This window comes from Procambarus clarkii, chromosome 68 (assembly GCF_040958095.1).
Source record: "Procambarus clarkii isolate CNS0578487 chromosome 68, FALCON_Pclarkii_2.0, whole genome shotgun sequence".
Classification (NCBI taxonomy): domain Eukaryota; kingdom Metazoa; phylum Arthropoda; class Malacostraca; order Decapoda; family Cambaridae; genus Procambarus; species Procambarus clarkii.
Window position 1 is genome coordinate 6,961,140 of NC_091217.1, and position 27,231 is coordinate 6,988,370.

The 27,231-nt window shown below is 48.6% G+C and overlaps 1 protein-coding gene across 1 annotated transcript in view; it reads left to right on the forward strand.

The window, feature by feature from the left end:
• Ten-a (tenascin accessory) overlaps positions 1-27,231 on the forward strand; it is a gene marked incomplete in the record, with an annotated part of 418,622 nt that overhangs the window by 196,768 nt on the left and 194,623 nt on the right. The window contains 1 exon segment of the mRNA XM_069310940.1: positions 9,842-9,889. Coding sequence (XP_069167041.1) covers positions 9,842-9,889 — 48 coding nt within the window.

The following is a 27,231-nucleotide window of genomic DNA, read 5'->3' on the forward strand; positions in this document are numbered from 1 at the left end:
CGGCGCTCAAGTTGTGGGGTGGACGGCGCTTAAGTTGTGGGGTGGACGGCGCTCAAGTTGTGGGGTGGACGGCGCTCAAGTTGTGGGGTGGACGGCGCTTAAGTTGTGGGGTGGACGGCGCTCAAGTTGTGGGGTGGACGGCGCTTAAGTTGTGGGGTGGACGGCGCTCAAGTTGTGGGGTGGACGGCGCTCAAGTTGTGGGGGTGGACGGCGCTCAAGTTGTGGGGTGGACGGCGCTCAAGTTGTGGGGTGGACGGCGCTCAAGTTGTGGGAGGTTGACGGCGCTCACGTTGTGGGGTGGACGGCGCTCAAGTTGTGGGGTGGACGGCGCTCAAGTTGTGAGGTGGACGGCGCTCAAGTTGTGGGGTGGACGGCGCTCAAGTTGTGGGGTGGACGGCGCTCAAGTTGTGGGGTGGACGGCGCTCACGTTGTGGGGTGGACGGCGCTTAAGTTGTGGGGTGGACGGCGCTCACGTTGTGGGGTGGACGGCGCTTAAGTTGTGGGGTGGACGGCGCTCGCCGCTTAATAGTCAATACGGTAGTGGTACTGTGGACCAGAACACCTTAGCAAACACCAGTAGAGATTGGCGGCCGAGGTACCTGCTGTCTGGCTGGCTGGCTGGCTTGCTGGCTGGCTGGCTGGCTGGCTGGCTGGCTGGCTGGCTGGATGGATGGATGGATGGCTGGCTGGCTGGCTGGCTGGATGGCTGGCTGGCTGGCTTGCTGGCTGGATGGATGGATGGCTGGATGGCTGGCTGGCTGGCTGGCTGGCTGGCTGGCTGGCTGGCTGGCTGGCTGGCTGGCTGGCTGGCTGGCTGGATGGATGGATGGCTGGATGGCTGGCTGGCTGGATGGCTGGCTGGCTGGCTTGCTGGCTGGATGGATGGATGGCTGGATGGCTGGCTGGCTGGATGGCTGGCTGGATGGCTGACTGGATGGCTGGCTGGCTGGATGGATGGCTGGCTGGCTGGCTGGATGAATGGCTGGATGAATGGCTGGATGGATGACTGGCTGAATGGCTGGCTGGCTGAATGAATGGCTGGCTGGCTGGCTGGCTGGCTGGCTAACTGGTTGTCTATCTGGCTGACTGGCTGGCTAACTGGTTGTCTATCTGGCTGACTGGCTGGCTAACTGGTTGTCTATCTGGCTGACTGGCTGGCTGACTGGCTGGACGAATGCGCGGCCGGATGAAAAGATCAATAATTGGAAGCTTAGATAGGGTGAATGAAGGGAAGGAGAGGGAAGGGGATGAAAGGTAACTAAGAGAAAAGGTGGAACAAGTTGGTAGAATGGAAGCAGGAAAATATAGGAAAGGTAAAGGAATGAAGGAAGCGAGGGAGAGCGACACGCGACAGGTACATTAAGGAGAAAGGGGGCCCTGAGAGACGCAAAGAAAGAGTGAGAAGAAGAGAGACAAGACGATAACTAACGGGAAATGGGGAAGAACAGAGTGAAGGACAGAAGCAATAACTGGGAGATTTAGGGAGGAGATGGTGAAAGAGAGAAGATTAGAGGCGAGAGACAGAAAGATAACAGGAGGCAGTGATAAATGAAGAGAGCTTCAGCAGGGCAGAGAGAGAGAGAGGGAGAGAGAGAGAGAGAGAGAGAGAGAGAGAGAGAGAGAGAGAGAGAGAGAGAGAGAGAGAGAGAGAGAGAGAGAGAGAGAGAGAAGCGGGGGGGAGAAGAGAAAGTAAAGTCCCACATGTTTTCAGTAGGATTAAGGTATCAGCAGGAGACTCAGACACAAAGGAGTGAGATTAAACACACAGTCGTAGTGAAGAGGAGGAGGTGTAGGATGAGGAGGTGTAGGATGAGGAGGCGTAGGAAGAGGAGAAGGAGGTGTAGGATGAGGAGGAGCAGGAGAAGAAGCTGTAAAAGTAGGAGCAGGAGTATGAAGGGATGGGAAGGGAGTTATCCATTGAAAGCGCCAAGCCATTAAGACTATATAGCACTTGGAAGGGGTCAGGATAAGGATTTGTGATGGGACGAAGGGAAGGAATGGTGCCTAATCATTTAGATGGTCGGGGATTGAACGCCGACCTGCATGAAAAGCTAGACCGTCGTTCTACCGTCCAGTCCAAGGGGTTGGACATGGAGGAGTAGGAGTAGAAGCTGTAGGAGGAGAAGGAGGAGGAAGAGGTGCATTAGGAGGGGGGGGCGGGGGGGGGGGGAGGAATGTTGAAAATAATGTTTCAGGTACAGGTGTTGGCACAGGTGCTGCCACAGGTGTTAGCACAGGTGCTGCCACAGGTGTTAGCACAGGTGTGGGGCAGACTACAAGTATAGTAAACTTAGTAATCTTAGTAGATTATCACGTGTTTGGCGTAGAGGAGTAAACAGGTAGCCAGGAACACCTGTTGTTGAGTGACTGAACTGGTAATTAGGTCTTCCAAGGAGAGATGATGGCTAGTTACGGTGGGGATAAACCACCTTGTAAGTGTAATGATGGGGATTACCTCTAGGGGGGGGACACATGAGGCCCCCATCACCCTACCAGGGGGGGGGGGAAGGATTACTTAGAAGAAACGAATATTTGAGAAAACGGAAAAGGATTTACGAAGAACAAAAAGTAATTAAGAGGAAGTAGGAAGATATATAAAACGGAATGTTCAAAGGAACAGAGACGGAATAACACGGAATTAAGGATTTTGAGGAAAGACGGGGAATTTATGAGGAAGAAAAGCGGAATTTATGGGAGGAAAAATTGGATTTATGGCGAAGAGGAAGTTAATGGTTCACTGATTTAGAGAGACTAGTTTGTGAGACTTGGAGTCAAGGGAAATGGTGAGGATTAATTGGTGAGAGATTTATGAGCCGGTCCTCACACCCTCCTGGGGGCCAGGTGACGCAAGGGACACATCTCAGGTGACGCAAGGGACACATCTCAGGTGACGCAAGGGACACATCTCAGGTGACGCAAGGGACACATCTCAGGTGACGCAAGGGACACATCACAGGTGACGCAAGATAACACATCTCAGGTGACTCAGCCTCACAGGTGTGTGAGGCGGTGAGGAAGCCTCCATTAAGGGGTGAGGAAGCCTCCATTAAGGGGTGATGAAGCCTCCATTAAGGGGTGAGGAAGCCTCCATTAAGGGGCGAGGAAGCCTCCACGAAGGGGTGAGGAAGCCTCCGCGAAGGGGTGAGGAAGCCTTTATTAAGGGGTGAAGAAGCCTCCATTAAGGGGTGAAGAAGCCTCCATTAAGGGGTGAGGAAGCCTCCATTTAGGGGTGAGGAAGCCTCCATTAAGGGGTGAGGAAGCCTCCATTAAGGGGTGAGGAAGCCTCCATTAAGGGGTGAGGAAGCCTCCACGAAGGGGTGAGGAAGCCTCCACGAAGGGGTGAGGAAGCCTCCATTAAGGGGTGAAGAAGCCTCCATTAAGGGGTGAAGAAGCCTCCATTAAGGGGTGAAGAAGCCTCCATTAAGGGGTGAGGAAGCCTCCATTAAGGGGTGAGGAAGCCTCACCACAACTGCTATATGGCGTCCAAGAAGTTTTGCGGACAACTCCGTCAGGTTTTTCTTTAAAACTCGTGATGAATAACTTGGGTTAATTTACAAAGATGTTTTTCACTTTGAAGTTTACAAGTCAGAAACACACTGAATTTTTTATTTTGTTTTTTACTTTGGAGGTTGAAGGTGATGACAGATGTGGACGGAGGTGTTGCTTGAGGCACACCTGGAGTGTAGGTGTGTTGGGGCCTGACAGCTCTATACACACCTGGAGTGTAGGTGTGCCTGGGGCCTCACAGCTTCCATCATTACTTTCAATCTAAATTCAAAGCAACTTTTAATTCCAACAGGTTGTTGGGGTTCGCCTCCTCGAGTGTTGCCACACCAAATTCAATCATAAAAAAAGAAAAAGAAAATGTTTTTCTATACAACATGATGTTTTTTTATCAGTGTTTATTTATATGCAAAACTTTTTTTTGGGGTCATGGTGTTTTTAATATCAATTATTCTGTTCTTCCTTGGCGTGAGTGTGGCAGGTGTGTAGGGAGAGTCTTCCTTGGCGTGAGTGTGGCAGGTGTGTAGGGCGAGTCTTCCTTGGCGTGAGTGTGGCAGGTGTGTAGGGAGAGTCTTCCTTGGCGTGAGTGTGGCAGGTGTGTAGGGAGAGTCTTCCTTGGCGTGAGTGTGGCAGGTGTGTAGGGCGAGTCCCTTGGCGTGAGTGTGGCAGGTGTGTAGGGCGATTCGTCCTTGGCGTGAGTGTGGCAGGTGTGTAGGGAGAGTCTTCCTTGGCGTGAGTGTGGCAGGTGTGTAGGGCGATTCGTCCTTAGCGTGAGTGTGGCAGGTGAGTAGGGCGACTCTTCCTTGGTGTGAGTGTGGCAGGTGTGTAGGGAGAGTCTTCCTTGGTGTGAGTGTGGCAGGTGTGTAGGGAGAGTCGTCCTTGGTGTGAGTGTGGCAGGTGTGTAGGGCGACTCTTCCTTGGTGTGAGTGTGGCAGGTGTGTAGGGCGACTCTTCCTTGGTGTGAGTGTGGCAGGTGTGTAGGGCGACTCTTCCTTGGTGTGAGTGTGGCAGGTGTGTAGGGCGACTCTTCCTTGGCGTGAGTGTGGCAGGTGTGTAGGGCGACTCTTCCTTGGCGTGAGTGTGGCAGGTGTGTAGGGCGACTCTTCCTTGGCGTGAGTGTGGCAGGTGTGTAGGGCGACTCTTCCTTGGTGTGAGTGTGGCAGGTGTGTAGGGCGACTCTTCCTTGGCGTGAGTGTGGCAAGTGTGTAGGGCGACTCTTCCTTGGCGTGAGTGTGGCAGGTGTGTAGGGAGAGTCTTCCTTGGCGTGAGTGTGGCAGGTGTGTAGGGCGACTCTTCCTTGGCGTGAGTGTGGCAGGTGTGTAGGGCGACTCTTCCTTGGCGTGAGTGTGGCAGGTGTGTAGGGCGATTCGTCCTTGGTGTGAGTGTGGCAGGTGTGTAGGGAGAGTCTTCCTTGGCGTGAGTGTGGCAGGTGTGTAGGGCGACTCTTCCTCGGTGTGAGTGTGGCAGGTGTGTAGGGCGACTCGTCCTTGGCGTGAGTGTGACAGGTGTGTAGGGCGACTCGTCCTTGGCGTGAGTGTGACAGGTGTGTAGGGCGACTCGTCCTTGGCGTGAGTGTGACAGGTGTGTAGGGCGACTCGTCCTTAGCGTGAGTGTGACAGGTGTGTAGGGCGACTCATCCTGACCTTGCCAAGTTCACATCACCCAAGTGTTGGGTTGGGTTAGTGTCCCAGACTGTGACGTCACGCCCGTGGGCGGAGCGTCTGTGACGTCACTCCCGCAATTCCTGTCGCCTCATGAATCAATTTGTTTATCGTTTTCCCGTCGTTTATCGCCGGCAACGATCGATACAAGACAAATTATGCTGCCGATTCCCCGGGAAGCATATATTATCGGCCCTGCGGCGAACGAGGCTGTAATTGGACGATTTGTCTACACACAACCTTTGCTTAACTTTAATCACACGCTGGCAACCCCGCGGGTGACGTCATGGAAGACTTGCACTTGGTAAACAAAGCAGACTGGAGACCTATATTACCAGGAGTCAGCTCGTGTGTGACGTCATGGAATTAACACTCTTGTATTGTTATTAGTCGATAATTGACCTTTAGTGTGTGTATGAACACCTGTTTGTATTCCTATTGATATTATCCGGACTGCGCTGGGAATGAATTCTTGCATTCTTGCTCTGTGAAATATAAATGTCTCAGGAGTTCGTTGTTATTATAAGATCAGATAGAGAGATTAGGATTGTGCCGTGTGAACCAGTAATGAGAGACACGCCATGTGAGTCAGAGATAGCACCAAGACGGTACCATGATGAGAGACATGTCCAAGATAGACACAAACCTCAGATAGAGTAAGACAAATTGTCGGAACATCGAGAAGTGAAGAACAAACATACAATATGAAAAGTACATAATTTACAGTGTATTTTGTTGTATGGTTGTAAAGGGAAGAGGGGGTAAGGGGAGGGGCCAGGTGCCCCTTTGCGTCCCTCCTGCACCCTATTTCCCCCCCTCCAATACCCCTCCCCCCCTCCAATACCCCTCCCCCTCAATGCCTGCATTAACCAATTGTTTTCCATTATTGTTGGTCAATACTTTACGAAGTGAGAGGTCACAAATGTGTTCCTTGGTTCTCGAGGTGAACGTGCGCGCGCGGCGCGTGTATACTCACCAATGTGTGCCTGCAGGATCGGGCTTCTGATCTTGGGCCCCGCCTCTCTAGCCTTCCGTGGTTATAATCCAATAACTCCTCCCCTTCACGTCAACTGTCATATCTACTTTTATTAAAATTCTAGAGTTAACTTTCATTGCCTATTCAACTATTTTATTGAATTTTCTCGTTAATCTTACTCTAAAGAAGTTTCCTCTCGTTTATTGTTATGGCAAAGATTTAGTTCTTTTTCAGTGTGTTAATTGCACTAAGGATTTTGTATATCTCTGTCATGCCTCCTCGCTACTTTATTGATGTCCTCGTTTGGTGCAGATCTTTCAGTTTTTTTTTTCAACCTATCCCCTCAGTTTTGTGATGTTTGTAGTAGCAAATTACTGTTTCATTCAAGTGTTCTTATTTTCTTTTTGAGTTTTGGACTCCACGCCGGTGCTGCGTACTCTAATGCAGGTGGCAGATAAGGGGAGTTCAGCGTTATAAATACCTCCTCGTTAATGTACTTGAAGGCTATTTTGATGTTTGTTTTGTGTTCTCTGTCAACATTTTCATTACTTTACACTTACTGCATTGATTTCCAATAGCCATTTCCGGGACCCTCTTCGCTGACTGTTGGTCTTCCTGAAGTGTTCTGTCGTCGACGTCGTCTGTTCTGATTTGTATAAATTTTTAACGCTCATTGCGTGTGTGTACTCACCTATTTTTATTCACGTGTTCGTACCCATTCTGACATCCCTGTGGTTCATTTGGGTACATAGTGTCCACCAGCGTGCCCATGTTCGCGCCTCTGCCATGGCAGGTAGCCTGGCCTTGTGACCAGCGTTCCTTAACCTCCCAAGGAACACTGGACGTAACGCAGGAACGTTACTTATCCCTGGAGGGAACACCGGGTGTAGTGGAGGCCCCTGCAGGAACGTTACTTATCCCCGGAGGGAACACCGGGTGTAGTGGAGGCCCCTGCAGGAACGAGCAGTGCCCGGGGCCGGCGCCCTCAGCACCAGCTTGCATGACACCCGGCAACGCCCAGGAGTTATTAATGTGTTGTTTTGAAACATATATTATGGTGATTAGCGCTGGTTGGAGTCAGGGTAAGGAAGGCACGGGGGGGGGGGGGCCGAGGGCACCGGGGGGGCCGAGGGCAGGTTTGGCACGGATGGGCCGAGGGGCGGGGCTCGTAGGGTGGGGGGGGGGCAGGGCTGGGAGAGGGGGGGGCAGGGGTGGAAGGGATAGAAGAGATGGGCCAAGGGGGCTTACAGGGCATCATTTTTTTTAATAATAGTGTAAAAGTGGATAAAGAAAAGGTGGAGTAGGGGGGGGGGAAGACAAATTTATAAGTTCTATGTGAACACTTCCTAAACGGAATATCTTCCTAACTGAGACACTTGGTAAATTAACTACAACAATTAATGTGGATCTCTAGACTATAATAGACATATAATAGTTAGACACCCATGATTAGATTTAGAATCATGTGAAATCTAATTTAGAATCAGATTTCACATGATTCTAATTAATGGAAGCTGTGCCACGGAAGACCTTCCCGCTCCCTCCCTCCCTCCCTCCCTCCCTACCTACCTACCTACCTCCCTCCCTCCCTCCCTCCCTCCCTCCCTCCCTCCCTCCCTCCCTCCCTCCCTCCCTCCCTACCTCCTGGGCCAAAAGTAAAATAGTCGTAAATGGAAAAAAATAAGTATGCAGATTTTTCTAACATTTATCTTATTGTCTGATGTTGCTGCTTCTCGACACCTGGCATCTCCCACTCTGGCACTTGGCATCGGAGTCCGGAGCGTATGACCAAGCTACAGCAACCTTGGGTATTGAGTTCAGGTGTGCATCAATAGGTTGAGAACGAAGCCGAGATTTGTTAACGTTCATTACAGAAAAGAGCTGCTCACAGACATATATACTTCCAAACATAAACTGATACAAAAAGGAAAAAAATGACTCCGGAATAATCTGGTTCAAGATATGGGTAAAATGGGCCGATATCAACCGGCGAAAAGTTTTTCCGCTAAACAGATCACATTGTAAGTCAGTTACGTCTTGCTGAAGACATTCTGATACTTCACATTGTATCAAGACTTTCTCTTGATACTATGTAAAGTCTTGCTCAAGACATTCTGATATAACATAGGTTCCGAAAAAAATAAATGGAGAAATCTTTCTCGAGGTATTTAAATTCGATAAAGTCTTTCGTGAAACTCATTCCTTAACTTAGAAATCTTGCAGTAGTATTCTGTGTGGGGGTCAGCACAAAACTTAGGTCAGTATAGCTTGCTCGGATTTTGTAAGTGAAAGTTATTCCTTGCAAGTTGTCTTTCAAAATACTGGAGTTTCATCTCAAAAGCACAAAGTCACAAAACTCTTTCACCAGTGCATTGTGCTGTTACATCTCGTATGTTCAGGTACTGTTGTAGTGGTCTATAGTAACCGCTGGTTGATCAGTCCAGCAACCAGGAGGCCTGGTCGACGACCGGGCCGCGGGGACGCTAAGGCCCGGAAGCACCTCAAGGTAAGGTAACCGCCATAAAAGCAAGATCGCGAATCCGTTTGTTATCTTTTAGGTCACAGAAATTCTTTCCTTTTTGGTCCATAAAATCTGTATTTAAGCCCAAGTTAACTATCGAACATGAGTGTAATACAGCGAAGCCTGTGGGTTCTCATCCTCTTACAAGGGGCAGTTGAACTTCCAGGGTGCTGTATTTCACTCTGTATACTACCTGGGTGTTGTATTTCATGTTGTACACTTTCTAGGTGTTGTATTTCGTACTGCATACTTCCGGGGTGTTGTATGCCATACTGTGTACTTCCTGGGGTGTGTATTTCATATTGTATACTTCCTGGAGGTTGTGTTTAGATACAAAAAAAATCATTAAAGTTTTTTTTCAAACAAAAATTTAGTGAATATATGAATTATATTGACTTTTAATAATTTCTGCTTAAGGTTGCACAATAAATCTGAATATTATGATAACCTAAAGGAGGTAATTTGGGGGAAGCGTCTTAAAAGCGTCTTGTGTTTGTCTTCCATGTCAACACACTGTTTGGGAAGGTGGTCTTGCTGACTCATTCTCATCTCTTAATGTGTGTGTCTGTTTAGTTTTGTCTCTGATACCTCTACTTCTTCGTTTTTCTATCTTCATTATTATTATTATTATTAAGAAAATCATTACGAGCCATGAAGAGGATTCGTACTTAGTACTCCCCAGCGCACGCTTTAGACCACTTCGCCACGACATGGTCAAAAACATTACTACCTGGGATTCAAATGAATTCCCCTAGAGTTCCTAAGGGTTACACTGAAGCCTAATCAGTGTTCCATACAATGCCCCCCCCCCCCCATGCACTCTGGCTTGTATTCTACCTCATTGATACATCATGTTAATGTGATTCCTCTGTGCATTATTATTTCTATTATTATTATTTTAGGATAAAAATTCAAAGACTTACATCTCAAACACTAATCAGGTGAGGCTCGTCCTCACCACACATGTAACCTAAGGTTACCTCCTTAGATATATGTTTTTTATACACTTATACATAAATTGAGTCTTTCCTTCACCTTCATAATTATTATTATTATTATTATTATTATTATTAGTTTTTATTATTATTATTTACGCCTCTTCTCAAGAAATAAGTGAGTGTTGTGTAGCCATATTTCTCAGACTTTTCACACCTATACATTTTTGTTATTATTTTCCAGACCTCACAGGTGCCAGTTTCCGTCTGCTCCGCCTGCCTCCACACACACGTAGGTCGATACTGTGTTTACTGACATGCTGGCCTGCTCTGTTGACTGACATGCTGGCCTGCTCTGTTGACTGACATGCTGGCCTGCTTTGTTGACTGACATGCTGGCCTGCTCTGTTGACTGACATGCTGGCCTGCTCTGTTTACTGACATGCTGGCCTGCTCTGTTGACTGACATGCTGGCCTGCTCTGTTGACTGACATGCTGGCCTGCTCTGTTGACTGACATGCTGGCCTGCTCTGTTTACTGACATGCTGGCCTGCTCTGTTTACTGACATGCTGGCCTGCTTTGTTTACTAACATGCTGGCCTGCTTTGTTTACTAACATGCTGGCCTGCTTTGTTTACTAACATGCTGGCCTGCTCTGTTTACTGACATGCTGGCCTGCTCTGTTTACTGACATGCTGGCCTGCTTTGTTTACTAACATGCTGGCCTGCTCTGTTTACTGACATGCTGGCCTGCTCTGTTGACTGACATGCTGGCCTGCTTTGTTTACTAACATGCTGGCCTGCTCTGTGTACTGACATGCTGGCCTGCTCTGTTTACTGACATGCTGGCCTGCTCTGTTTACTGACATGGTTGCCTTTACTGTTTACTGACATACTGGCTGTCCTGTTGACTGACATGCTGGTCCGCTCTATTTACACACATTTTGGCCTGCTCTGTTTCCTAGCATGCTGTAATGCTATGTTTGCTGATATGCTGAACTACTTGTTTACTAACATGCTGACCTGTACTGTTTACTGGCATGCCGGTCAGCACTGTTTATTAACATGCTTACCTAGAGCATACCTGGAGCGAGTTTCGTGAGTTATTCTACTCCCTGAGCCCGGCCTGAGGCCAGGCTCAACTGACCTGCTCTGTTTATAGACATTAAGACTTGGTGTGCTAAGATGGAATCCTCCGGCTTTGTTTAAGAGAGCTTCATCGCCTTTTTAACTTGGCTTCCTCTTAGATGGCTTGACGTGTCGGGGAAGGCTTCACTAATGAAGTGACTACCTTGAATGGCATGGTTTGCTCGTCGCTTTAGCCGGTTGATACCGCTTGTTTGGCAAGTGTTGGTTGTGTTAACGTTTGCGTGATGGGCAGCCCGTCCTCTTAAGGTGTCCTCTCCTAACCTTCCAGAGGACCCAAAACAGAAAACGGGACAGTACGTCACTTTCGCCAGCCGCTTCCATTTTCTAGTACGACGATGTTTGACTTTATGTAACGCACTCGAGCGAAATGCGACGTTCTTTTTAGGAGAGGTTGGTGTGTGTGGGGGTGTGAGGGTGCCACTGTTGTGACGGTGCCACTGGTGTGTATGGGTGCCACAGGTGCCACCAGCCTCACTGGGTGCCGTCGCGAGGGCTGCCACTCGGGACTCAATCCTCGGACCTCTCTCTTGTGCCCCATTATATAAACGATTTAGATATAGGAATGAACAGCAAAATTAAGCAAAATTCCAATTGATATAGAAGTAGGGCGTGGAATAAATTTAGAAACCTCAAAATCGCAACAAATTGGTTTAGAAAGCTTTTAAATTTGACGAAGGACTAGTAGATACAATATAATGCTGACAAATGCAACATTCAAAGCCGAGAAAATGATGGTAGAGTTACTAGATATTAACTCGACATGATCGAGAAAGCCAGATCTCAATGTGAAAAAGATCTAGGCGTCATGATTAGTTGGGTGCTTGTTAGGCTTCCTTTACATTATAGTGTTCAGGTTTGCTCACCCAACTATACAAGAAGCATAAAACCACTTGAGCACAAATAAAGAAGCGTACCAAAGTTATTTCCAGGAATTAAGAGCCTCGTCCTCTATGAAGAGAGATTGTAAATGTTTCATTTACACGCTATAGAAAGACGAGGAATAAGAGGGGACGTAATTGAAGTATATAACGGATGAAGGGTATAACAAAGGCGATAACAAAAACGTGTTAAATACATCAACATAAAACAGAACTCGAAATAATGGTTTTAACTTGGACGAGTTAAGATTTAGGAATCAGAGCAGGAATTTAGGAATCACACAGAACAGGGGTGCCATACGCACAATCAGAGAACACTGTATAAACATCAGAGGTCCACATTTGTCAACATTCTCCCAGCGAGTATAAGAAATATTGCCGGAACAACCGAGGACATCTTCAAGAAAAAACTGGATAGTTTTTTTTCAAGAAGTGCCGGACCAACCGGGCTGTGGTGGGTATATGGGCCTGCGGGCCGCTCCAAGCAACTTATGCCTGTTGGACCAAGCTCTCACAAGTCAAGCCTGGCCTCGGGCCGGGCTTGGGGACTAGAAGAACTCCCAGAACCCCATCCAGGTACAATCCAGGTACAGCCCCTAGAGTACGCTGCCCTCACACAGAGCCCCAACCTCTACAAACATTCAAGAAAAGGAGAAGAAATGTTTAAAAGTTTGCAAGGAGACCGGATCAGAAACAGGATATGAAGAGAGGCAGAAGAGACTGAGTTTATTACGAGGGAAAACGAGATGATTGTTCACATTGAATCCAAATAGAACGAGTGTCTGGACGAACCACAGAGACACTGACGAATCATACGTGAGAGTAGTCGGAAATCCCACTCCATCCACGATATAAAAAGCAGGAATGACGGGGACCAGGCGCTGAAGGACGATTCCGCAGACCCAAACAGGTGAGTACAATTAGAAGAGTATATGTGGTTACACAGTGAGAGATAAGATGAGAACAGTGAATCAACAGCTGTGTATTTGTCAAGACCTCACCCACTCATCACGGGTGCTGAGTGGGTGAGGTCCTGGCTGGCTGCAGGCAAACATTCTCCAGCAAATAAATCGAGATCCTGGGCGCTTCTCAGCGTGTCTCAGTTGTCAACATTTTCATGAAAAAAGAACAATGAAGGAAGAGGCGTAATTGTTTGATTAAAAGTTTGATTAAAAAAAGGAGAAGTTCGTAGGTCAGGTGGAGGACCTTCCTCAGGCGGAGGACCTTCCTCAGGTGGAGGACCTTCCTCAGGCGGAGGACCTTCCTCAGGCGGAGGACCTTCCTCATGTGGAGGACCTTCCTCATGTGAAGAACCTTCCTCAGGTGAAGAACCTTCCTCAGGTGAAGAACCTTCAATAACTGTACACAAAACACCACACCTCAGCAAGCAGCACCCCAGGTGTGGGAGCCCTGGACCAGCAACGGTGTCCCACACACACTAGGCAAGCATCCCAAGGAATCCTACACGTTGTATCTGTGTGAAGGGATGCCAGTGCTCTCCCACGGGCACCAGGTGAAGGCTAGACACAGAGAGACTGGTCATGGGGGCTATGGTCCATCTCTCATATGTTCAATCTTAAGAAGACCTGCGCACTGGCACAGTTCTTGACTCCAAGACCCCTTGACCCTGTCAAGATTAGCGTAACTCTCCCTGTGTTTGGCGCACTCACCTTTACACTTCCGGAAGTGAGAGCAGGAGGAGGAGGAAGAGATGCCAGAGAAGGGTGATGGGACAGGAAGGAACGAGGGAGAGGAAGGGAGTAGATCAAGTTAACAAGACGTGAATATACTGAAGCGGATGTGGTGGAAAACGTGTTTGTGAGAGTGTGTTCTCACCTATATGTGCCTGCAGGATCAAGCTCTAACTCTTGGGCCCCGCTTTCTGGTTGCGGTTGTCTATTGTGTGTGTGTGTGTGCGTGTGAGAGCAAGAGAGAGAGAGAGAGAGAGAGAGACAGTGAGAGAGAGAGAGAGAGAGACAGTGAGAGAGAGAGAGTAATGTGTTGGTAGGAGCAGGAGTTGGGTACGTGGGGTGAGGGGGAGGGACCAGGTGAAGAATGTAAGACATAATGTAGGATAATGACCCAATATGACGTAATATGGCCCAATATCCAGACCCTTTATCCTCCCCAGATAGCAGAAATTAGTCCTCTCTCAGCCTCCGTTTCCTCCTTGTTGGTGGGACGGGCTCCTTCAGCAGGAGAGGCAAGGGAGAGGGTGGGAGAGTGAGAGGAACGGGAGGAGACTTAGAGAGAAGGCGAGTGTGGGCTGGCTGAGGAGAAACATTGCAGGGGGAGAGTGGAATGAAGGATAAGATAAGAAAACTGAGAGATAGAGAAGGAGTAAGGATGTTGTGGAGATACTGGAGACTGTAGTGGGGAGAGACCATGGTGGGGGAGAGACCATGGTGGGAGAGACCATGGTGGGGGAGACCATGGTGGGGAGAGACCATGGTGGGGGAGACGGGAGGACCCACAAACACAAGATGAGACACAACAACAACAACAGTTAATATAGACTGTAAAAATGTTATGAAGAGGAAATAACGATGTTAGTGAGTGGGAGATTCTCTCCCTCCTCCTCCTCTTCCTCCCCGACCCTCTTCCCTCCTCTTCCTGCTCCCTGACCATCTTCTCTCCTCCTCCTCCTCCTCCTCCTGAGTGTAATCTGGGACCGTGTCCTAGGCTTTAAGGAGGCACTAAACTGACTGGCTCCTCATTGGTTACTTCATATATCCTCGCGAGTACCTGTACTCCTTGTGATGTGAGAGTGTGTACTCACCTAGTTGTACTCGAGTAGTTGTGCTTGCGGGGGTTGAGCTCTGGCTCTTTGGTCCCACCTCTCGACTGTCAGTCAACTTGTGAACAGATTCTTGAGTCTACTGGGCTCTATCATATCTACACTTGAAACTGTGTGTGTGTGTGTGTGTGTGTGTGTGTGTGTGTGTGTGTGTGTGTGTGTGTGTGTGTGTGTGTGTGTGTGTGTGTGTGTGTGTGTGTGTGTGTGTTCTCACCCAGTTGGGTTTACAGGGTCCACCTTCAGCTCTTGAGCCCCACCTAAGCAGCTGTCGGTTGTGTGTAGCAATGGTGCTACACACAACCAACATATTTTTTCGTCTGATGCACCTGTTTACCTTTCAGTAAATAGGTACTTGGGAGTTAGGCAGATGCTACGGGCTGCATTCTGAGGATGTGTGTATTAGAGAGAAATGTATGTAGTCCATATGACGGAGGAAGAGAACTCGGAGGTCAGTTCATTAGACAACCGGCGCTTAGAAAGGTGGGGTCCAAGAGCTAACAGCACCATCCTGCAGGCACAAATAGTAATTACCTCACACAAAAGGCTGGTTCACACGTTGAAGAAATAGGCAGGAGTAACAGGTAAGGCGCTCCAGTGGATAACGGAGTACCTAAGCAACAGGAAGCAGAGAGTTACTGTGAGGGGTGAGACCTCATAATGGCGTGATACCACCAGTGGAGTCCCACAGGGCTCTGTACTCGGACCTATCCTTTTTCTGATATACGTACATGATCTTCCAGAGGGTATAGACTCGTTCCTCTCAACGCTTGCCGATAATGCTAAATTTACGAGAAGGATTAAGACAGAGCAGGACAGCATGAGGCTACAAGATGACCCCGGACAAACTGAAGGAATGGTCCAACAAGTGGCTACTAGAGTTTAACTTGAGTGGCAAGTGATGGGCGCACACAGCCCTCCACCCCAAAGTGAGTAATATTTACTTATATTATTCTTTCAGTTCAGCCAGAGGCGTGTGGTGGTGCAGGTACGCCGACGAGCAGCTCCCTGCGCCTGCCACAGTGTTTCCTGCCCGCCTTCCCATCCTCTTTTTCTTATTCTCCGCCTCTCGCATTTTCCTCGAACTAATATTCCACTTTTTCCTGTTCCCTTTGAACTCTATTTTCCTTCTGCTCCGCCTTGCCGGCCGCCGCTGCTCGCTGTGATCTCTGGGAGAGTGGTGAGGGCCTAGCCTCGTGCCCTGGGAGAGTGGTGAGGGCCTAGCCTCGTGCCCTGGGAGAGTGGTGAGGGCCTAGCCTCGTGCCCTGGGAGCGTGGTGAGGGCCTAGCCTCGTGCCCTGGGAGCGTGGTGAGGGCCTAGCCTCGTGCCCTGGGAGAGTGGTGAACATCTCCCCTGCTCCCAGGGCAGCGGAGCATCAGCTCAGGCAGAAGCAGTCGGGCGTGTCGGTCTGTTCTCCAGAAACCATAATAAGTCCTCACCTGAGGGGGAGGAGAGTGCTACGCCACACCCTATCCCAGAGACGAAATTGGCCTCGGCGGATCATTTCCGGCTGGACCGTACGAGCAGACGTCGCCAGGGCCGCCGAGCCCCTCCGTTGCGCTCAATACTTCTTGTTCCTACTTCCGTCCCCAACTTGGGCCGTTTCCGCCAACTATGTCCAGAGTCTCGGGCCGTGGTGGTGAGGCCTAACAGTGCTTACCTATCAGGCCTGGCTAGCGAGGGCTAACTCTATATGCGTCGCACACTAACCTTGTATATATTGCCTGCTTGAAGGGGTTCTGGGAGTTCTTCTACCTGCTTGATGGGGTTCTGGGAGTTCTTCTACCTGCTTGAAGGGGTTCTGGGAGTTCTTCTACCTGCTTGATGGGGTTCTGGGAGTTCTTCTACCTGCTTGATGGGGTTTCTGGGAGTTCGTCTACTCCCCAAGCCTTTCAGTTGCCTTCCAGTTTAACTGTCCTAACTTTTAAATTCTTCGTCAAATCAGGCCTTAAAGTTGTGGATAGAGGCGGTTTCCAGAACTTCTTCTTTTAGAGAATTCCACTTGTTAACTGCCCGTACAGCTTACGAGTGGTTACCCACGTCCCTTCGGAACATTTGCGATCCATCTTCCACCTGTATCCCCTTGTTTCTACTTACTCTCGATCTGAAGAGGCTGTCCTTATTCACCTTATTCCCCTCAGGACCTTGTATGTTGTTATCATATCCCCTCTGTTGGTCTAGGGTTGTGAGATTTAGTTCCATAAGCCTATCTTCTTAGCTTAACTCTCTTAGCTCTGGCACCAGTCTTGTTGTAAACCTTTGTACTTTTCAATTTTCGCTTTATGCTTCACAAGGTGTAGTGTGTACTCACATCAAACCCATTACCATGAGAAATTACACCCCGACCCCTCAAACCACCTAAGTAGTTATCTAAATATGTGTGATCTGAATGTATATTACGGTTCCAGTAATAGTCTACATATACACTGGCACATGAACCTTTGTCATAAGTAAGTAATTATTAAAAAGAAGGCGCCAAGACTATGTAGCAATCTTTGTTGTATATTCATAGTATATTAAAGTTATAACGTTATTGTATTATAAATCGTTGGTTTAAAATATAAAAAGTGTTTGCTGAAAACTTTTTCATTGATGAATTTGATTTTGATTTTCTGTAAACGGAATTCTCGGCCACACTGAAATAGTTTCAAATTCCATATTTCACAGTATCATCAATAATACACTGCATTAATGTAACCAAACGTAATGAACCCTAACCAAACCTTAACCTAACTAAACCATGAATAGAGTGTAGGTAATTTGCACTAACTTTATAGTCGTGCCCAATCCATCCCCCTTGAGCGGATCTCGTCCGTGATGACAGGTTGGTAAAGAGGTAGTAGTGGAGATTCTCTCTCTCTCTCTCTCTCTCTCTCTCTCTCTCTCTCTCTCTCTCTCTCTCTCTCTCTCTCTCTCTCTCTCTCTCTCTCTCTCTCTCTCTCTCTCTCACACACACACACACACAAAACACGTAAATAGTTAACTTTTGATCCCGCAGCATAAGAGGTTTCTCAACATATTCTCTCACTTACCTTTGGTGGTCCTGAACAAATTTCGCGGAGGTAATAAGGTAGTTTGTGGCGGCGGATTACTTTAAACACGAGCTAAACTCTCCTTACAACTTTCACAACCACACATTAACTAACTTCAACATAAGGCAGCACCAGTCCCCAAGTTACTTTTGGGACACATTTTGCTAGTGTGTGTGTGTGTGTGTGTGTGTGTGTGTGTGTGTGTGTGTGTGTGTGTGTGTGTGTGTGTGTGTGTGTGTGTGCGTGTGCGTGTGTTGAACTCTGGGGGGTTGAACTCTGGCTCTTTGGTCCCGCCTCTCAACCGTCAATCAACTGGTGTACAGATTCCTGAGCCTACTGGGCTCTATCATATCTACATTTGAAACTGTTTATGGAGTCAGCCTCCACCACATCACTGGCAAAAAGGGACACATACACAGTGTGTGTGTGTGTGTGTGTGTGTGTGTGTGTGTGTGTGTGTGTGTGTGTGTGTGTGTGTGTGTGTGTGTGTGTGTGTGGCGGTGGTGGCCACACACACAAGGGCCGTGGCCAGTGTTGTTTCAGTCTCGATCAAAGGAAGTTAAAAATTAAATATTAATTGCCCGTTTCATCTGGAGAATAACCGCGCGCGCACCAGTATGTACTCGTGCACACACGCACACACACACACACACACACACACACACACACACACACACACACACACACACACACACACACACACACACACACACACACACACAGGTGAAAAAAATGGTCGGGTTTGCTGCTTGTAACTCCCTCAAGGCCTGGCTCATCCGGGTAATTACCTGGACCAGGGTTACGGATGTCAATCAGGCTGTGGCTGCTATTGGAAATAATTAGCTGGGCTTAATAATTCAATTAGCAGTATGGACCAGGGATAATAGCAAATTGTTCTAATCTCCAAATCGTTTTCAATATTGCAACTCCTCTTTGGGGAGGGTAACCGTTTATATTGGCGGGCTCCCTCTAGTGGGCGGTGCTCGGCTCTATGATGAAGTTGATTGGTGGATGATTGAAAAATGGGCGGGGCTCAGTGATGTGTCGAAAGCTAATTGGCTGTCTCTTCCCTGATGTAGATGGACTCCAGTGACGTGTCGTAAGCTAATTAGTTCGCCCGTTTGTGAAACAAGAGGAGTTATAGTGACGTGGCGCAAGGTAATTGGCTGGCTCGTACATGATGAAGCCTGCGTCTCAAAATATGAACTTTTCTCCCTAGTTCTTTATAAAGCGTTTATCGAACAAATTATGTGATAAATAATGTCTTGAGCTGAAGTTCATCATCGCTCGCAGTAAACCAGTCAGCGTTGTTGTTTATGGCGGTAGTTACCAGAGTGAGCACCGGTACACGCTCTTCTGGGGTCTCCTTATACCGTCACACAGCTGTCTGGGTCTCCTTATACCGTCACACAGCTGTCTGGGTCTCCTTATACCGTCACACAGCTGTCTGGGTCTCCTGTTACCGTCATACAGCTGTCTGGGTCTCCTGTTACCGTCATACAGCTGTCTGGGTCTCCTGTTACCGTCATACAGCTGTCTGGGTCTCCTGTTACCGTCATACAGCTGTCTGGGTCTCCTGTTACCGTCACACAGCTGTCTGGGTCTCCTGTTACCGTCACACAGCTGTCTGGGTCTCCTGTTACCCCCCACATAGCTGTCTGGGTCTCCTGTTACCGTCACACAGCTGTCTGGGTCTCCTGTTACCGTCACACAGCTGTCTGGGTCTCCTGTTGCCGTCACACAGCTGTCTGGGTCTCCTGTTACCGTCACACAGCTGTCTGGGTCTCCTGTTGCCGTCACACAGCTGTCTGGGTCTCCTGTTACCGTCACACAGCTGTCTGGGTCTCCTGTTGCCGTCACACAGCTGTCTGGGTCTCCTGTTGCCGTCACACAGCTGTCTGGGTCTCCTGTTACCGTCACACAGCTGTCTGGGTCTCCTGTTGCCGTCACACAGCTGTCTGGGTCTCCTTATACCGTCACACAGCTGTCTGGGTCTCCTTATACCGTCACACAGCTGTCTGGGTCTCCTGTTGCCGTCACACAGCTGTCTGGGTCTCCTGTTACCGTCATACAGCTGTCTGGGTCTCCTGTTGCCGTCACACAGCTGTCTGGGTCTCCTGTTGCCGTCACACAGCTGTCTGGGTCTCCTTATACCGTCACACAGCTGTCTGGGTCTCCTTATACCGTCACACAGCTGTCTGGGTCTCCTGTTGCCGTCACACAGCTGTCTGGGTCTCCTTATACCGTCACACAGCTGTCTGGGTCTCCTGTTACCGTCATACAGCTGTCTGGGTCTCCTGTTACCGTCACACAGCTGTCTGGGTCTCCTGTTACCGTCATACAGCTGTCTGGGTCTCCTGTTACCGTCACACAGCTGTCTGGGTCTCCTTATACCGTTACACAGCTGTCTGGGTCTCCTTATACCGTTACACAGCTGTCTGGGTCTCCTTATACCGTCACACAGCTGTCTGGGTCTCCTTATACCGTCACACAGCTGTCTGGGTCTCCTTATACCGTCACACAGCTGTCTGGGTCTCCTGTTACCGTCATACAGCTGTCTGGGTCTCCTGTTACCGTCACACAGCTGTCTGGGTCTCCTTATACCGTTACACAGCTGTCTGGGTCTCCTTATACCGTTACACAGCTGTCTGGGTCTCCTTATACCGTCACACAGCTGTCTGGGTCTCCTTATACCGTCACACAGCTGTCTGGGTCTCCTTATACCGTCACACAGCTGTCTGGGTCTCCTTATACCGTCACACAGCTGTCTGGGTCTCCTTATACCGTCACACAGCTGTCTGGGTCTCCTTATACCGTCACACAGCTGTCTGGGTCTCCTTATACCGTCACACAGCTGTCTGGGTCTCCTTATACCGTCACACAGCTGTCTGGGTCTCCTTTTACCGTCACACAGCTGTCTGGGTCTCCTTATACCGTCACACAGCTGTCTGGGGTCTCCTGTTACCGTCATACAGCTGTCTGGGTCTCCTGTTACCGTCATACAGCTGTCTGGGTCTCCTGTTACCGTCACACAGCTATCTGGGACCTCCTGTTACCGTCACACAGCTATCTGGGACCTCCTGTTACCGTCACACAGCTGTCTGGATCTCCTGTTACCGTCACATAGCAGTCTGGGGTCTCCTGTTACCGTCACACAGCTGTCTGGGGTCTCCTGTTACCGTCACACAGCTGTCTGGGTCTCCTGTTACCGTCATACAGCTGTCTGGGGTCTCCTGTTACCGTCACACAGCTGTCTGGGACCTCCTGTTACCCCTCACACAGCTGTCTGGGTCTCCTGTTACCGTCATACAGCTGTCTGGGTCTCCTGTTACCCTCAAACAGCTGTCTGGGCCTCCTGTTACCCCTCACACAGCTGTCTGGGTCTCCTGTTACCCCTCACACACCTGTCTGGGTCTCCTGTTACCGTCACACAGCTGTCTGGGTCTCCTGTTACCCTCACACAGCTGTCTGGGCCTCCTGTTACCCTCACACAGCTGCCTGGGCCTCCTGTTACCCTCACACAGCTGTCTGGGTCTCCTGTTACCGTCACACAGCTGTCTGGATCTCCTGTTACCGTCACATAGCAGTCTGGGGTCTCCTGTTACCGTCACACAGCTGTCTGGGTCTCCTGTTACCGTCACACAGCTGTCTGGGGTCTCCTGTTACCGTCATACAGCTGTCTGGGTCTCCTGTTACCGTCATACAGCTGTCTGGGTCTCCTGTTACCGTCATACAGCTGTTTGGGTCTCCTGTTACCCTCACACAGCTGTTTGGGTCTCCTGTTACCGTCATACAGCTGTTTGGGTCTCCTGTTACCCTCACACAGCTGTTTGGGGTCTCCTGTTACCCTCACAGCTGTCTGGGGTCTCCTTTTACCGTCACACAGCTGTCTGGGACCTCCTGTTACCGTCATACAGCTGTCTGGGTCTCCTGTTGCCGTTAAACTGCAGCTTGGGGGCATGCCGTTGTTGTCATACCGCCGTTGTGGCGTCCTGCTGAACTTGAAAGAGACAAATCCACTCCGGCGCTGGGCGGCAAAATTGCGAAAATCAGTTTAACGTTGAGAAATGGAAATGCCTTCATAATTAACCTGGTTAGAGAGCGGCACTGTGCGGGGTCTTGGGGGCATAGCAACCCGGAGGGCCAGACACCGGGGCATAGGTACGCCAGAGAAAGCAAAAAGGGTACCTCCTTGATGCCTGCTTGATGGGGTTCTGGGAGTTGTTCTACTACCTTACCTTGAGGTTACCTTGAGGTGCTTCCGGGGCTCAGCGTCCCCGCGGCCCGGTCGTCGACCAGGCCTCCTGGTTGCTGGACTGATCAAGCAGGCTGTTAGACGCGGCTGCTCGCGGCCTGACGTATGAGTCACAGCCTGGTTGATCAGGTATCCTTAGGAGGTGCTTATCCAGTTCTATACTTATACTTATACTAGATCAAGAATCATCTCAAGATACTTCCCAAGTCTGAGGCCAGCCTGAGGCCAGCAAGCAGGTATCAAGCAGACCTGTGAGAGCTTGGTCCAACAGGCTGTTGCTTGAGTGCTGGGATTTACAATGAAAAGCAGCAGCAGCTCGAATATCGTCATGAAGCTGCGTCTAGCACTGGTGAGGTCCCCATTACGCTGTGCAGCTGTGGTGGCTGTTACACACTGGACACAGACTACCTACAAGAAATAGAGAGAAAAGCGACCAAGATGATACCTGGTATCTGGGACCTCTCCTGTGAAGACAGTTTGAAGAGTCAATATGCGCTCGCTGAGAGACGCGGGAGGAAGGATACGACTGAGTTTTTTATGCGAGTTGCATAAACAAGGAAGTTAGTGGCATATATAAGCATAGGAGCGTTATTGGCATGAACAGTAAGTTCAGTAAGAACAGTAAGAACAGTAAGGTTAGGGGGGGGGGGGGGCATAAGCAAGGGAGTTAGCAGCATAAACAAGTAGGTTATAAATAAGGTTTTGGAACACACTGCAGTAACAGGGCCCACAACAATGGGTACATGCTGGTAGGAAGAAAGGAACTTTCAGGATAAAGCGCCAAGCCATTACGACTATATAGCACTGGGAAGGGGTCAGGATTTGGGATTGGACGGGCAGGGGGAGGAATGGTGCCCAACCACTTGGACGGTTGGGGATTGAACGCCGACCTGCATGACGCGAGATCGTCGCTCTACCGTCCAGCCCAAGCGGTTGGACGGGTACGTACTGGAGAATTTTTTTTTTTTTAAGAATACAAGGAAGTGGTGGCTAGGAAGCAGAGGTGTACTCACCTATTTGTGCTTGCGGGGGTTGAGCTCTGGCTCTTTGGTCCCGCCTCTCAACTGTCAATCAACTGGTGTACAGGTTCCTGAGCCTACTGGGCTCTATCATATCTACACTTGAAACTGTGTATGGAGTCAGCCTCCACCACATCACTGCCTAATGCATTCCATCTGTTAATTACTCTGACACTGAAAACGTTCTTTCTAACGTCCCTGTAGCTCATTTGGGTACTCAGTCTCCACCTGTGTCCCCTTGTTCGCGTACCTCCCATGTTAAACTGTTTATCTTTATCCACCCTGTCAATTCCTCTGAAAATTGTATAGGTGGCGATCATGTCTCCCCTAACTCTTCTGTCTAACAGTGTCGTGAGGTTTAGTTACAGTAATCTTTCTAGTGTATATGTTAATGTGTGTATGCTGAACATGTAGGACATACAAGGCAGTAATAAGTTAGAGAACACAAAGGAGCTATCACACACAACGTTCTTGTCTTGTGCTGTTCCACTGAATAATTCATCACTTGATTATTTAATTACCGCTAGTTGAGGTCGTTGTCCATATATAAATATATGTACATTTGAAAGGAGTACTCCTAGAAAGGAGACGAGAGAGATATCAAATAATATACACGTGGAAAATACTGGAGGGCCAGGTCCCAAATCTACACAGTAAAATAACAACGTACTGGAGTGAACGATATGGAAGAAAATGCAGAATTGAGCCATTGAAGAGCAGGGATGCCATAGGCACAATCAGAGAACACTGTATAAACATCAGAGGTCCTCGGTTGTTCAACGTCCTCCCAGCGAGTGTGAGAAATATTGCCGGAACAACCGTGGACATCTTCAAGAGAAAATTATCCACCACCACCACCACCCACATCACCCACCACCACCACCACCCACCACCACCACCACCCACATCACCCACCACCACCCACATCACCCACCACCACCACCACCACCACCCACATCACCCACCACCACCACCCATCACCACCACCCACATCACCCACCACACCCACATCACCCACCACCACAACGCACATCACCCACCACCACAACGCACATCACCCACCACCACCACCCACATCACCCACCACCACAACGAGGAGGGTGCCAAGTTTCTTGTCGTCTCGCTAATCATAACTTTTCTTAATTCGGAGGAAATAGACCACAGGTGAACATGAAAAGTTTGAATTAACGAGGTCGGTCTGGCCAGCTCTTCAGCCCCTGGGCGCAGTGGTGGGGGTAGTTGGCTAGTCTGAGAAAGAACATAAGAACATAAGAACATAAGAACAAAGGTAACTGCAGAAGGCCTATTGGCCCATACGAGGCAGCTCCTATTCTATAACCACCCAATCCCACTCATATACTTGTCCAACCCGCGCTTGAAACAATCGAGGGACCCCACCTCCACCACGTTACGCGGCAATTGGTTCCACAAATCTACAACCCTGTTACTGAACCAGTATTTACCCAAGTCTTTCCTAAATCTAAACTTATCCAATTTATACCCATTGTTTCGTGTTCTGTCCTGTGTTGATACTTTTAATACCCTATTAATATCCCCCTTGTTATGTCCATTCACCCACTTGTAAACCTCTATCATGTCGCCCCTAACTCTTCGCCTTTCCAGTGAATGCAACTTAAGCTTTGTTAATCTTTCTTCATATGAAAGATTTCTAATTTGGGGAATTAACTTAGTCATCCTACGCTGGACACGTTCAAGTGAATTTATATCCATTCTATAATATGGCGACCAAAACTGAACTGCATAATCTAAATGGGGCCTAACTAGAGCAAGATATAGCTTGAGAACCACACCAGGTGTCTTGTTACTAACGCTGCGATTAATAAATCCAAGTGTCCGATTTGCCTTATTACGAACATTTATGCATTGATCCTTTTGTTTTAAATTCTTACTAATCATAACTCCCAGATCCCTTTCGCAATCCGACTTCGCAATCACAACACCATCTAGCTCGTATCTTGTAACTCTATCATCATTACCTAACCTCAGAACTTTACATTTATCAGCATTAAACTGCATCTGCCAATCCTTTGACCATTTCAAAACCCTATCTAGATCAACTTGAAGTGATAGTGAGTCCTCCTCCGAATTAATTTCCCTACCGATTTTCGTATCATCGGCAAATTTGCAAATGTTGCTACTCAAACCTGAATCTAAATCATTTATATATATTATAAACAACAGAGGTCCCAGGACAGAGCCTTGAGGCACTCCACTTACAACATTTTCCCACTCTGACTTGATTCCATTTATACTAACTCTCTGTTTCCTTTTGAGAAAGAGAGAGAGAGAGAGAGAGAGAGAGAGAGAGAGAGAGAGAGAGAGAGAGAGAGAGAGAGAGAGAGAGAGAGAGAAAGAGAGACACAGAGAGAGAGAGAGAGAGAGAGAGAGAGAGAGAGAGAGAGAGAGAGAGAGAGAGAGAGAGAGAGAGAGAGAGAGAGAGAGAGAGAGAGAGCAGGAATTATCAGGGGCCACTACCACCTTGTAGTGACCTTCGCTAACAACACAACCATCGGAACATGACCTTTTTGCAAGTCAATATATATTATTTTTATCATTGTCTGTAATATTATAATCAGCTCAAAAACTCTTGGAACGAAATATCGACGATTTCATGTCCATTACCTTCAAAGCCTTGCGCAGCGGCAGTATTGTAACAAGCGAGGTCACTCTAAGCTGCGTTTATTGCTAGTTGAAATTACATTCAAGGGGGAGGAGCCAGACCCCCTTACAAGTCCCCCTTTACCCCCTCACCCCCCCTCCCCCCCTCACCCCAGCCCTTTGTATTCATTTAGGTGAAAAATCAAGTTCATACAATCCTTGTCTGAGCATTGCACTTAATTAAGTCGTATTTAAATGTTAATATGTTAATGAGGGCTATATGCAGTATAAGTGGTTATACTCTCTTAGCATACTCCCAGACATACTCGAGAGGTCATCATTGTCGCCCACACGAATAACCTGGGCACTCAATAACTACTGAACTAACACTAAGGGCTCGTAGGGACAACGTATAATGATTACGGATTGGAATTCCAATAAATGAAGAGAAATACGGGGTTAGCATTGGCAGAGATAGAATGCCCAGTTGGCACACATGGGAGATGTGATGCCCACCCCCCAGGTCACTGGGAGATAAGATCCCCACCCCCAGGTGACTGGGAGATAAGATCCCCACCCCCCAGGTGACTGGGAGATAAGATCCCCACCCCCAGGAGACTGTTAGATAAGATGCCCACCCCCAGGTGACTGGGAGATAAGATCCCCACCCCCCAGGTGACTGGGAGATAAGATCCCCACCCCCCAGGTGACTGGGAGATAAGATCCCCACCCCCCAGGTGACTGGGAGATAAGATCCCCACCCCCCAGGTGACTGGGAGATAAGATTCCCACCCCCCAGGTGACTGGGAGATAAGATCCCCACCCCCCCAGATGACTGGGAGGAACTACACAAGGTGTCCTCTTGTCAATCTGTCGTCGGTGGAAATGTTATTTGAACCAGCCATGATCAATTTACAAATATATTAACTTAAATGAGCAGCTAATTTGGTTGTACAGTGATTTACATGTCAAGCTCCGTTGGTGATGCCTCTAGTTCCCACACCCCCACCTGCCTCTCATCCTTTATTACACTGTATTCCCCCATAACCCCCCCCCTTTAACACTACCTACCCCCTCCCCCCTTAACACTACCTCCCCCCTCCCCCCTTAACACTACCTACCCCCTCCCCCCCTTAACACTACCTACCCCCTCCCCCCCACACATCACCCCCACACACCACACATGCGTTTGTAGGGAAGGAGGAAAGAGAGAGAGAGGAAAGGGGAGTACGAAAGGAGGTTCAGAAATAGATAAAGAGGACGACAATTGAAATTAGAACAGAGGAGGCAGTTTCATCCTCATAGAATTGGTTAGTACAGGTACAAGTGTTCCAGGTACAAGAACAGGTGTTCCAGGTACAGGTGAGTGACGTCACAGGCAGTGTGCTAGAGAGGGGGGGGGGAGAGGGGGGGGGAGAGGGGGGGGGAAGATAGGATTAATAACTCCCTACAGAGATTAATCAACTTGCGATAAAGTTAGAGAGTAATTGAGTTTAGAACAGGGATCCTTGGTCCCTGAGGAGGTTGCAAGGGGGGTGAGGGGTGGATCAGGGGGGGGGAACGCTGGGTGTAATATAATATAATGAAGGCAATCACAAAAGGACCCATTCGAGGGAGTATATATATATATATATATATATATATATATATATATATATATATATATATATATATATATATATATATATATATATATATATGTATAACCTACGCTTGAAACAACCGCTCATCCATCATCTTGGCTCTCTCTCTGACACATATCCATCACCCTGGCCCTCATCCATCACTCATCCATCACCCCCGACACTCTCATCCATTACCCTGACACTCATCCATCACCCCCGACACTCTCATCCATCACCCTGACACTCATACATCACCCCCGACA